The 14444-nt window shown below is 37.7% G+C and overlaps 1 protein-coding gene across 4 annotated transcripts in view; it reads left to right on the top strand.

Annotated features, from left to right (window-relative positions):
• ADAM23 (ADAM metallopeptidase domain 23) overlaps positions 1-14444 on the top strand; it is a 191095-nt gene that overhangs the window by 26097 nt on the left and 150554 nt on the right. For all 4 annotated transcript variants that reach the window (XM_033230556.1, XM_033230554.1, XM_033230557.1 and 1 more), the window contains exon 3: positions 11858-11934. In XM_033230556.1, the coding sequence (XP_033086447.1) occupies positions 11858-11934 (77 nt within the window). The remainder of the gene's footprint in view (positions 1-11857; positions 11935-14444) is intronic.

Raw genomic sequence — 14444 nt, 5'->3', positions numbered from 1 at the left:
CCAACATTGGGGATTACAATTGAACATGAGATTTGGGTGGGGACACAGGTCCAAAACATATCAATTAGCTTAAAGGATTTATTCTTTATATTTAACTGTCTATTCCACAACTCCACTTGGGCGTGTAATGTGCATATCAAACTTAGATTCAGAGTGCTGAATTCCTACCACCACCTTCTTCTCCTGCAATCTTCCCCATCTTGATAAATTGCTTGCTCCTTCTGGTTACTCAGGCCAGATATTTTAGAGTTTTCTTGTCACCTCTATTTCATTTATAATCCACGTCTAATCTGTAAGTGAGTCCTACTGACTTTGCCTTCACTATCTTCCCAGAATCTGACCAAGTCTCATCAACTCCACTGTTATTCCCCAAGTCAAACCCCTATCACCTCCTACCTGGATTATTATTGCAACAGCCTCTTAAGCCACTCTGCTTCTCCCTTGCCCCCTGACCACTTTAGTACATTATTCACACAGTAGCTTCTGGTGAACTTTAAAAAATGGAAACCTAATCGTATCATTCCTCACTCAGAATTCTCAGCACATTACTATTTCATTCAGAATAAAAGGCGAAGTTCTTACAGTGGCCCACAAGGTGCTACACAACTGACCCCTCACTGGTTCTGTGACTCTTGCCTGCACAACTCCTCTAGTCTCCCTCCACTTGACCCACACTGGCCTTTTTATTGTTATTCTTTGAATAGACCAAGTGTGTCTCTGCCTCAGGGCTTTTACAACTAGCTGTTCCTTCTGCCTGGGATTCTCTTTCCTTAGGTATTTACGTGACTTGTACCTTCACCTAGTCTTTACTCAGATATCACCTCTTCAAAGACTCCTTCTTTGACCATCCTATTTAAAACTGTCACCTCTTTGTTCTGCAAACTCCCTAACTTATTTTGACTCTTATCTACTTTAATCTTTTTGCCTATATCACTCATCATTATCTAACTTATTTTGTATTTACTTGTTGGTCGTATTAGCCATCCCCCGCAAAACACGTACCCTAAAATGTAAACCCTGGAAGGCCAGGGCTTCTGCTTGAAATGTGGTAGACACACATGATTATTTGCTTAATGAGTAAATGATTTCATGTATGATGTAGAAGCCAACAAGGCAATATATAATCTAAGGAAGTAGACATATTCCTCAGATACATAATAGATATATTCTATTTTTATTTTGTATGTCTTCAAGGCTCCATGCTATTTCTAGGTTCACATTTAGAAACAAAAATGGAGTTTTAATAGGCCTAAAACATTACATGGACATGGTGAGACCTATCATTTGTGTACGAAAATAGGAGATTCTGCATAGTGGTCAGTATTCTAAATGTTAGTTTTAAAAATTGTGCAAATACAGGTTGAGTGGTTGATATTTTCCAGAGCTCTGTGGAAGTTCAATATTAGAGAACATGAGTTCGCCTATGAATATTAGCTTTTCTACATCTAGCTTTGGGTAAAGTATATGTACTACAAATACTTGTTTTGAGTAAAATTGTGAAACAGGACAATTGTGGGCCTCTATGTCAAGGAACAGGCCTTAATCATGTTACTTAGGAAGTCTACTGGCACCTGCGTTTTTGTAAAATGGAGGAATCCATTTTTGACATGACTCCCAATTTGAAAGTTACTCTTTTCATCCAAAGGGGTAGAATGCAACCCATCCATAGTCATAGATAAGGTCAGAATTCAGTGCAAAGGACAGAGCCAGACATGGCTGAGGACCGGAGAACACTGAACTTTTCCTAATCTGTAGTTGTAGTCCTCTGTAGATAAAAGGGATCTCTGCCGCAGTAATATGCAACTTGCTGAGGGCTGTCAAGGAAAGCAAAGACCACTTAGGAATGTCATTGTCAAACAGCTGTATATTTAACATGAACTTTGAGCAATCTCATAAGCAGAGCCTGAAAAATTCTACAAATGGAAATATCAGCTCTGGTATAGAGATCCCAACACAAATCACTGAGTACAAACAGTATGAAACCTACCAGCAAGGATCAGTAAATTGAGGTACGTCAAGAGAAGAGAGCTCTGGCCTGGACAGATCTGCTCAGCTTTCTTTGATTACACATTTTCAGTAATTTATTAATGAGGGAGAATTGGAGGTTAATATTTGAATCTACTCTATATCATTTATGGTTTGCTAGATACAACAATGCTCAAATGAACTGTATAATTACTGTACCATAATTTTCATTTTGTATTTCAGAGTTACTCATTCTTAACTAATCCTTATGTAGTCATCATAAAGACCCAAGTTAAAGAACCTTCTGTTGCCTTGGATTGATATTTGCATTGACATGAGTCCACTGGGCTGTTCTAGTCAAAATTTCAAGGACCAGAGTAGGCAGTCCAGGGAAGTAGGACTATTTAGGGGGGTTGCCTCACATGAGGCTTTTTTTTTTCTTTTAGAATAGTATTCACATTATGTAAGCAAATTAAAAAAAACTGCCATGTAATGAGTCACAGACACTAAGCATGGTGCTTGATGTCTTGCTTTCCAGAATCTATATTTTATTTCCATTCTTTTATTTAAATTATTTAGTGGGTGTTCAATAATTCTGGCTAGAAAGACAAAGTATGTTCTTGCTTTATGACACAAGTGTTAGCAGAGAGAGAAGTGTTCCTTGGAGTTCTGCAGTTTGGTGATGTAGGAATTGACGAGGAAAAAGAACAAGGTGAATCACACCTCAGCTACTAGATTAATGCACCACATTAAATGTTACTATTCAGGAAGGCAGCCGAAAGAAACCGCTTCCATGGTAACTGTTGTCATAGTTGTATTTTTACTCATCTCTCAAAAAATATATGGAAGTGAAATAATACTGCTGTAGTGATACTTGTGCTGCTTTACCCATTTTAAATAGCAAGTGCTCCAAAGGCTTGTAATTCAGTCTTTCTCCTTAGTTGGCATTGCCAGTTAATATCCAGCAAACATTAGTCACTAACGGTAAATGTATAGAAGACATTTCATGTACCTGGCCAAGGATGCTTTGTCAGTGAAAGTGTGTTGTTACAAAGTCCTCCAGGATTGCTAAATAATCACTAGGGAAAATCTTAGTTTGACCTTCCCCACACCTACCATAAGATTAAATGTACCTTCTCTTCTTTGGCTGGCCATGAAGATTTTAAAAAGAAATATTTAGTGTGGCTAATGTGATTCACTGGAATACGTATTTGGATTACCAGTGCCTACTTCCTCTTTCTCTTCAGCATCCATCTTTTGTATGTTTAAGAGTACCTTGGCCGGGTGCAGTGGCTCACACCTGTAATCCCAGTACTTTGGGAGGCCGAGGCAGGTGGATCACTTGAGGTCAGGAGTTCAAGACTAGCCTGGCCAACATGGTGAAACCCTGTCTTTACTAAAAAAAGAAAAAATAACAAAAATTAGCTGGGTGTATTGGCACACACCTGTAGTCCCAGCTACTTGGGAGGCTGAGGCATGAGAATCGCTTGAACCCGGGAGGCGGAGGTTGCAGTGCTGAGATCATGTCACTGCACTCCAGCCTGGATGACAAAGAGAGACTCCATCTCAGAAAAAAAAAAAAAAAGAGTACCTCAAACTGAGGTACATAAGAAAAGAGAGGAAGATGAATTTGGAATCTCTTTAAGATTGATTTATTTAGAAAAGAGCTCTTGTATAAGATTTGGTCAGAAGTTAAAATTCACAAATCCATAAATCCAAGCTTTCCTTTTTTCTGTCTCATCAGATTGCATAATCGAATATTGGCTAGATTTCTTTTACGGTAGACGTTCCATCTTTTTCAGCTAGGTTGGCACAGAGAACAAAGTCAAACAGTGATGTGCTTCCGTTAGTGGGAGATGTTCACAGTGGGTTGTGAGAAGAGTGTATTTTGTTGATGCTTTGGTCTTGTTTCTGTAATAGCCTTCAAAGGGTATGACTTAAGCTTCCTAATTTAGGGCCAAAAGATAGATTGATTAACAAAATACATTTGCATTTTTGGGCATGTATGTCCTCCCCCTACTTGTCATTCTTGTGAAATTCTTTATTTTATGATAAACTGTCATGTTTAACTCACACCACAATCCACATTGCAGTATAACAGCCCAGAATGGAAGGCATCCTGTGTTTTACTTTAAAAGCATGTTTCTTAAACATTTATTTGTTAGCAAATACTTATTAACACTTTATAATTTCATTCTATTAAATAAATCCTGGAAGAGCTGTCTGAATTCTATCTTTAAGTGAGGAGAACGTCTTCCTCATAAGCCATTCTCAGCTCTCCCCAGCCCCCAGCAGACTCACTCCACAAATTCAAATACACTTGTTACCCTTACTCCAAATTCAGTAATTAATCATGCTTATATTGTATGTGGTATCTTTACAAATAATATTTATACCAGGTGTGGTGGCTCACACCTGTAATCCCAGCATTTTGGGAGGCTAAGATGGGAGGATTGCTTGAGGCCAGGAGTTCGAGACCAGCTGGGGCAACACAGTGAGACCCATCTCTAAAATAATAATAACAATAACAATTCTTACTATTTAATTGACATATTTTTCACTCTTTGCAGTTACTCATTTTATTTCCTTAACCATATTATAATCTTTTTGATCTAAGTGTTAATTCTCGGCCAGGCACGGCAGCTCACACCTGTAATCCTAGCACTTTTTGGGAGATCAAGGGGGGTGAATTATTGAGCCTACGAGTTTGTGACCAGCCTGGACAACATGGTGAGACCCCCATTTCTACAAAAAATAAATAAAAAAATATTAGCTGGGAATAGTGGCACGTGCCTGTGGTCCCATCTATTTGGGAGGCTGAGGTGGGAGGATTGCTTCAGCTAGGAGGTCAAGGCTGTAGTGAGTTGCAGTTGCACCACTGCACGCCAGCTTGGGCAACAGAGCGAGACCCTGTCTCAAAAAAAACACAAACAAACAAAAAAACAAACAAAAATTAAAACTAACTCTCCTATACATCTGCTCTAGTATCTTACATAAGTTCGGTATTTAATACAGATTTGTTGATGGTAAGCCCATAATACTATCAATTGGAACATGGTAGAAGAAAACATGATGATAATTTTCTCCTTCGAAGTACCTATTTAAATGCATCGTGACAAGAATGTTCAGCAAGTTACCCTAATTTGCAGTACTGCCTTCATGTAACATTTGCAGCTGTTTCACTTCTCAGGAAAATGATTCATATTATTTTGAAGACATGACAACTTGAACAAGGTCAAAGCATAATACATAATGATAATTAGCAATAAAAGTATAAAGTTTGCAAATTTTGCTGAGTATAAATGTACATTGGAATTTGCTAGATGGTGGCTAACTATCCTGGGAGGAAACTTTAGGGTGGAGTTGATTGATACCCTTCCAAAATGTTACTATATTCTTTTTTCTCTTTTTCCTACTTTACTGTCTCCTTCCTAAATGATTGAGCTCTTTCAATATGACTGAGCTACATTGGTCACATTATTATTACTGCTATTTTCTTTGAGACTGGGTCTCATTCTGTCACCCGCACTGAAGTGCAGTGGCATGATCTTGGCTCACTGCAGCCTCAAACACCTGGGCTCAGGTGATTCTCCTGCCCCAGCATCCTGTGTAGCATGCACTACCACGCCTGACTAATTTTTGTATTTTTTTGTAGAGACAGGGTTTCACCTTGTTGCCTAACCTGGTCTCAAACTGCTGGTTTCAAGCGATCCTCCTGCCTTGGCCTCCCAAAGTGTTGAGATTAGGGTGTGAGCCACTGAGCCCAGCCGTCAGTTGCATTATTGTATTATTTAATCCTCGCAAACATCATGTCGTTAAGCTATTATTATTTGTATTTTAATGACCAGAAAACATTGAGGCTTGCAGATGTAAGGACTTCTGGCATAAATATGGCACTTTTTTGTCATTTAACTAAAACTGACACCTCATATTTCTTCCTTTGATGTGTGACCTTGGACAATAACATTACTTATCTATCTGTGCCCTTTAAAAATGCTTCTCTTCTATAAAAGGGTAATACAAATGTCTGCTCTACCAACTGCATGGGGTGCTGTGTTCTAGATAGACATGACAGTACTTTGAGATGATTAAAATGTAAGAAATATGAGGCATTATTATTTTTATCATAACACAAACCTGTGCAATCACCAATTTAGAATGAGGGATTAGAACCAAATTATAATTAAACATGGTCTGTTAATATTTTCTTTTGGACTTCAAAACTTTTAAGATATATTTACATATTTGGATTTTTGCATTATACAGAAAAAAGATCCACAAGCTGGACTTTTATGTTTCTCCAGCTACAGGATAGGTCCAAACTAGTCCTCTTTAGAAGAACCTCTGTGATTAAAAAAAGGTGACTTCTTTTCCTCAAACTTACTTCAATTTAAAGTTGACATTTTCTTCTCATTGATATTTAATTATCTGGGGTGCTGGATTCTGTGCCTACTGTTTTCATATAAAAAGAAAAACATACCAAACAGCCATGCTGATGAAAGTCTTCCTGGTGAAGTGGACTCTTGTCCGCAGCAGCTCAACCCATGATGACAAAGGCGGGGTCCCTCTAGCATCAAATTAGCGGGTTTTCCTCCTCCCATCTTGTTAGTTGGTGGATTTTCAAATCTGCCTTCTCTGAAACATTATAAAATGTCCTGAATTTCAAAAAAAGGTGATTTTTATATTCTCTGACCTTTCTTCACCATATTCCTAGATAATGGAGTAGAAACTCTTGAAAGGTCTATTGAAAAACTGTAAAGGTAAGGGAAAGAACCATATGCAACAAGATTAAGAAAATAAAACACTTCCTGAAAAGGTTGTGGTTACACACACACACACACCCTGCCACACATATACAATGTAGATGCTATATTCAGTGTTTTAACAGACATAGAATAAACGTTGTTTTTTCTATGTTAGAATAAACAGAAGACAGGCATCTGCTTACTGCCTTTTGCTCTCTCTAATGCCCTGTTTCCTGAAGCCTAGACCTGTAGCCCTCTTCTTTACGAAGTCAAGTGTCAGTCATTCCACTGGTGTTTGCTCAGGCCTGCTTGATACCCTAAAGGGCTTCTTACCTCTGTTTGTAAAACATTTTCTTGTCTATTGATATTCTTCTTTTGGCCATGTTTCCTTCATTACTTAAATGAATATCTCCCTAAATAAACTTAGTATGTCTTAAGATCAGGAAACCACTTCCAAATGCCATACCACCTACAGTTTAGAGCAGGGGTCTCCAACTTCCAGGTTACAGAGTGATATCAGTCTGTGGCTAGTTAGGAACTGGGCCACACAGCAGGAGGTGAGTGGCGGGTGAGTGAGCATTACTGCCTGAGCTCCACCTCCTGTCAGATCAGCAGTGGCATTAGATTCTCATAGGAGCACGATCCCTATTGTGAACTGCGTGTGCGATGGATCTAGGTTGCATACTCCTTATGAGAATCTAATGCCTGATGATCTAAGGTGGAACAGTTTCATCCTGAAACCATCCCCCACTCCACCCCATCCGTGGAAAAATGATCTTCCATGTAACTGGACCCTGGTGTCAAAAAGGTTGGGGACCACTGGTTTAGAGCATACTAAGGTAAAATATATGTCTCAGAAGATGTGGTCATCCATAGCGTAGACACACAGTTACCCAAGTTGCTCATTTTCTACTAAATGTTATAGTTTAGTAGAAATTCAGCCTTATAATATTTTTTGAGTTCTGGGAAAGTGTTACTTCCCATTTTCAGTTCCAGTTATGGGTACGCGCTACAGAACTCACAGATTCTTCACAAACAGTGAAGAACACTGTTTGAACACCTATTTTGTGTGAAACATAGTTTAATGAAAACATGTATATCCTGCACATGGCTGCTTTTTATTTTTATGATTAGATATAGAGTTATTTTTCTTCTTGTTTTTATGTCTATATTAGCTACTCTAGAATATAAGTCCTAAGAAAACATAGCTTATTTAATGCACCCTACACAGAGCTGGGCATGGATGATTGCTTAATGTCATAACATCGCTTGATGATAAGGCGCAAAACAAGTCTTAGCTGAAGAACCCAACAGCCTTCTTGAAGTCATTTAATATTACACCATTAGATGCCATCTACTAGAAAGAAAAAATACAAACAAAAGCACATTGCGAAGACGTGTAAATTGTTCTCCAGTGAAGGAGGTTTGTGTATATAATTGAGTTTAATTGTTTTTGTTTTTAGAGCTCCTGTAATTTCCCTGTGCCAGATTCTGAGTTAAAAGAAAAATACTAAAGTGGTGAGGCAACAGCTGTTCTCAGTCCTTCAGGGTGGTAATTCTGAGTCCAGGGACGTGCTCATTCTTATTGTGAAATGATGTTCTTTGGCTATAAAACCCTGCATTCTTCCACAGTGCTATTATAGTGAATGTCCTTATAAAAGCAAGGCTGTTTAACAGATATCCCGAAAGAGAAAATAACTGATTTTGACCTAATATGTGGTTCATGAACTCTTCTCTGAAGCATTCCTAGGATCTGATTTTGTGTTACTGAACACATTTCTAAACCTCACTGCATAGTTCTTTTGCAAAAGAAGAATAATACTGTAGGTAGTCTTTGTATTTTTAGTAGATTTCAGTGATGCTGGTCAGTTAATTAACTCTAAAATCTGTTAAATCAACCAAAAATGATATGACTGTATATTATAAGACTTTGAACTCATCCCAGCCATTCTTCTAACTTTTCTACCATTTGGAAGAAGCAAGCCAATATTCTGTAAAAAAAAAAAAAAAAAAAATATATATATATATATATATAAATATATAATATAAAACAACAATGTGGTTTATAAAATAATGATGAGAACTCACTTTACATGGTTTGAAAACATATTTTAAATGGGCATATATAAAAACTGTATAATATTTTGTTAAAGAAAAAGTGACAAATTAAAATGGAATACATAGCATCCAGAAGTTAAACACTATTTTAATTGTGCCTAAGACAGGGCAGAAATAAAATGATAGGGAAAAGTAGCACTTGTCAGATATTTATTTTGGTATAGAGAAGAATCTGTACTGTATAGACACTTGTAGAATGTATAGCAATGGAAAGAGAAACAGAATGTAAGAAAACTAACATCAGTATATTTAAATGACTTAAAATGGATATAAATATATTAGATGAAACTAATTCCATTTGATACATTCACAAAGAAGATGAATATGGTGAGGAAATCTTAAATCATTTTATAGAAAATGTGCTTCCTCTTAGAATTAAAATATTAAAACATTCTTACAGATAAAGTTAATAAAATCAAATTCTTTTTTTTTCCAATGGATAAACAGATATTTTGTTGCTGGCATTATAAATTGCGTCAGTTCTGGAGAGTAATCTGTTAAGATGTTTAAATGATGATGATGATGATGATGAAAACCATTTTCCTACAGGCCATACTCATTTTTTAAAAATTTAAAAAGCCTGTTTTTCTCACATTCATTTTGACTCGATTTTTGTAAATGTTTTCCTCCCTGCCCCGAGTGTCTTTTCTTTCTCTGACACGTGGATTCTTATTCATCTTTTGAGTTTTTGTTCAAATAGCATCTTGTCAGTGGATCCTTTCTGTACCCCTCTGTGCCTGGGTGGGGTTCAGCTGTGGTCCCTGTCCTGTGGCCCATTAGACAAGCTGAGGCTGACAGTTCTACCTGCCCCTTTGGAGACCATCACTTCTTTGAGGGCAGAAGCTGTGTCCCAGCTATCTTTATATGCAAAGCAGGACTTAATATGTTTGTGTGGAATGATTGAATGCAAAAGCAAAGGAAAACCCAGTATGATTGACTAGCTCTTTGATTAAATTCTATTAAACTGAAACTAGTCACATTGACATGGTATAAACCTATTTTAGCATTTATCAAATTGTATAACTCCTACAATTCTATAAAATGAAGGTACTACATTTACTACCAGATTACCTTATTTTGCAACAGAGTGTTGTCAGTGTTTGTACTTGTTGCATCACTTATTCGCTATGAAATAAGCTTTTTACTGGGTCACTGTAAAGTTCTTCTTAGTGTTTATAAAGATGTTCAAGTAGGTATATTTAATGAACTCATCTCTACTATATAATATTCTTAAGAGAAACTATACTAAGGATTTATCTTATTCTTAGAAATTAAATTTTGCATACTTAAAGCTTTTTTGGATCCAGAGCTGAAAAATCTCTCCTTGTACAAATTATTCATCAATATAAATATCTTTATGCAAAAATTAATGCTTCAAGGTACAGAATGAATTTAAAGACAGTGGATATTTGTATTGAATAGAGATTCTGTTGTGGATAATAGAGACCACACTTGACATAAGTTTCTTTCTCTCTCTCTCTCTCTCTCTCTCTCTCTCTCTCTCTCATAGTTGTATGGATACAGGAAGCCCACAAGTATGGTGACCCTGTTCTAGAAGGTTGTTTGGAATTCGACTTGGCGTCCTATGGCATTAAGGATTTAGGAGCCTTCTTTCTCATTATTTTGTATTTAAAATTTAATATTTGTTAGTTTCCTTTTTGCATTGTATGGATTGATTATTATTGAGTGACTATCTGATTTGGCAATGTGCTTGACTGAAAGTATAAGTCATGGTTTATTTATAGTGTTTTATGGGTTTGGTATGACAAAAAGGTCTTGACAATGAATATTTGGTGAATTACTTGAAAGGTCAGATATGCTGGGAAGAGTCATTAACCTAGACCTGTTTGCAAGACCCCTGTGATATGTGTTGTGGAGCTCACCACCCAGGGGAAGGATGGGAAAGGGAGAGACAGGGAGGAACAAATAAAGTGCTTCCAAAGCCCTGAGCGTGAAGATTGTGTGAAGGAAGACTTCTTGGAAAGCACTGCAGGTGGGACGCCTTTGAAGGATTGGGAGAGTTTCAGTTGTCAAAAATACAGGGGAAGGCAAAGAGGAGCATGGGGTAGCACTGGGGGGAAGGTGGGAATAGAAAGTACTGGGAGGGGTATGCTTGGTATGTTCATGCTGGCGTCCAGTTACCATGCATGGAGCACTTCACAGATGATTTGTAGCACCCACTGTGCCTTAGGAATGCAATTCTGGAGGAAGGACGTTTGTGAGTTAAGGAAGTATGGTGTAGGTGTTTCATTTAGCCTTGTCCTTTTTTTTTTTCTGATAGTGTGATAAAGGAGAAGTTTATGTTAGCTAATACTTGGACAAAACTTCATTGATTTGTTAATTTGCAGTATTCAAGATGCTTCTGTGAGCTGTAATAATCTTTAACACCTAGTAAATAGGATTCATGTTTAGATGGAATTATCTTTGTATTTTGAATTAAGACAAAATAATGACAATATTTGTAAACATTTGACTCTTAAAGGGGGACATAAGCTCTCAGTATTCACAAAAGGCCAGGTTCTAAGTGCTTTCTGAAGTTAGAAAGTTGTACTCTCCTATTTTACTGTCATATTCTGCTGATGCATCATTTAGAGAAAGTTCCAGAGAAAGTTCTAATTCCTGCTGAAGAGCAGAGCACTGACATGATTTTTCACTTAGGTGTGCAGAAAGAATTGGTTAGCTTTATGCACAAAACAGGCTGAAATCAAGCTTTAATTAGTCAGACTTTTGCATAATTCATCATGGTCACTTTGGAAGTCCAGCAGAATATGCTGTTGGTTTTTATCTTAGTGGTTTCATTTTCCAGGATGGGTTGTCTTATTAGCTCTTTGCTACCCAAATATTTAGATTTTCCTAGCAAAACCATGATATTGTACCTAGTCTCCTAAAGAAATGAATTACTGTGTGAAGATACATAAGGAAATGAACTGATACATAAAAGTTATTCCTCTTAAATATCATTCTTGATAATAATCTGTCTTAAAGACAGGAAGGTAAGTTAAGATTCTTCTGTCTTTTTGAATCCATAGGCTGTCCATCTGGCCCAGGCAAGCTTCCAGATTGAAGCCTTCGGCTCCAAATTCATTCTTGACCTCATACTGAACAAGTGAGTATTTAGACATAATCCTCTTAAGTAGCAGGTGCAATAAAGCTTTGTTTTTATAATATTGGTTTAGTCAAAATAATGTCTGTTGTTTAACAACTATTTTCTAGCAGATTATGTATTTTAGACGTAAAGTATAAAATTCTGAATGGTGAAGTATGTTTTTTTTTTTTTCTGAAATAGAAGACATTTAACATGTTAAGCATCTCAAACACAGCACTTACATATTACAATTCTAAATGGAATAAATATTTGAAGTAATACCAGTTAATTAAATGTTAACTATAATCATCACTATATATAAGAAGCAATAATAAATGTACTGATTCAAGTATAATTTGACTACAGTCTAGAAATTTCTTCCATTTACTCTTTATAATACAATTCACATGACTTCTGTGGGAAGAACAGAGTAAGTGATGACTTGCAAATACCTATTTTGAGAAGATTCTTTGCTTTAGAATTTGCTCTAATATGGTTTCTTAGAAATTTTGGTCCTGTTGAAAATTTACCCGATTGTCTCTGAGCATGTGTTTGTTGATATTTAAATGCTGTTTCCTAAGTTGGAATCAGTTGTACAGATGTCTTTGTACAAAGTGTGAACAAGAGCTGTTGACTTAACTAAGGCTCTTCAGCCTCAAATAGATCTAGCACTGAGCCTTTCTTTGGTGAAAGAGATTTTCTATATGGTTTTCTTGAGTTACAGAAATTATAGTCAGTATTTTAAGCTTTTGTCAGTATTTTGATCAGGACTGCATCTTTGCAAGAAAAATACCTGTTAATGCTATCAAACACTATAATGTAAGTGACCACAACCAATATTTGAGAAATTGCAAAGGATCATAAAGAACAACTATTAAATTTCTTGTATGCCAAATTCTGTGAGCTCTGCAGAAAAAAATGCACAGTCAGCTTGGGTGTTACTTACTCAAGTGTTACTGCAGCTTTAAGTCAGAATGAATCAGCATAACTCAGAATTGCCTGTGAAAAGGTATTGCAGGTTTTCCTCTTTGGTTGAGTTCCGTTTCACCATGCTGTGTCAGCAGTTTGCCTGCCTAAGAGACTTGTCTTGCCAAGTCTTACACTATGTTGAGTGTCAAGATAGAGCTAATTTTAGTGTAAGTCCTCAATTCCTTTGACTCTTACTGCGGTGGAGACCATCATTTCAAACTGTAGCAAGAGGATCACAACCAACACTGTTGTGTGTTTTGAGCAATAAAATATCTCAGCCATAGCAGAACCTTCTAGTCAATTAGCACATGGCAGAGAAAGGGTCATATGGGATGGCCAGGGTACTTAGAGGTCTGGAAATGTGCTAGAAGTTATCAGTAACACTTAGCATGCAAAGGAATCAAGTTGAGCACCTATTGTGAGCAGTCTCTGACTTGAGGAATTTAGAGTCTACTTGGGGGAAGGTTGATAGACAAATACGTAATTTTAGAAGAGTATGAAATATGCTGGGCCGGGCGCGGTGGCTCAAGCCTGTAATCCCAGCACTTTGGGAGGCCGAGACGGGCGGATCACGAGGTCAGGAGATCGAGACCATCCTGGCTAACACAGTGAAACCCCGTCTCTACTAAAAATACAAAAACTAGCCGGGCGAGGCGGCGGGCGCCTGTAGTCCCAGCTACTCGGGAGGCTGAGGCAGGAGAATGGCGTAAACCCGGGAGGCGGAGCTTGCAGTGAGCTGAGATCTGGCCACTGCACTCCAGTCCGGGCGACAGAGCGAGACTCCGCCTCAAAAAAAAAAAAAAAAAAAAAAAAAAGAAATATGCTGGAGGTTAAAATGGAATGTTATGGTAGCACCAAGGAGAGGCAGCTCTCAGGCTGGAGGAGTGTGAAAAGGCGTCTTGGGAAAGGTGATGCTTGAGCTAAATCTTGAAGTGTGTTCTAGGCAGGCATGTGAGATAGTATGTCTGAAGAGGCAAGGCCACGTTGCACTATGGCATGTTAGGGGAGCATGAGCCTTTTGTTGAGCTTCCTCATAAATGACAAGGTTGAGACGAGGGAGATGAGTTGGGAGAGGTAAGCCTAGCTCATGGAAGTTCTGGTATTTCACATGTAAGTGCTGGGCCATTATCCCCTAGACTGAAATATCAAGTCAGGGGAATAAACAGAGGTCCTGTTCCCAGGAAGTACTAAGAGGCATGGAGAGGGAATACTTTCAATAAATCTGCAGTTGATAAAAATTATTAGGATTGCTCCATATGGATAACAAGGCAGAGAGGATAGTTAAAGCTAACAGAGGTACCTCGATTGGTTGGTTGGGTGGAGGGTGATGTCTAGCTGAAATGGGCAGTACCAGGGAACAAACAGATTGAATGGTGAAGGGAAGAGAATGTAGCATCAGAAGAGACATGATTGATTTGAGGGGCTTTGGGACATACATGAGGCCATGTCTAGGAGGTAGCTGGATATAACCTCAGGGGAGAGATGAGAGCTAGAGATTGTAGACTTGGGAGGTATTTTTATATAAATGTTAATGACCAACATGGCTGTGAATGAGGTTACCC

This window comes from Trachypithecus francoisi, unplaced genomic scaffold, assembly GCF_009764315.1.
Source record: "Trachypithecus francoisi isolate TF-2019V2 unplaced genomic scaffold, Tfra_2.0 Lachesis_group13, whole genome shotgun sequence".
Lineage (NCBI taxonomy): Eukaryota > Metazoa > Chordata > Mammalia > Primates > Cercopithecidae > Trachypithecus > Trachypithecus francoisi.
Note: the sequence above shows the minus strand (reverse complement) of the source record. Positions and strands in the feature narration are given on the sequence as shown.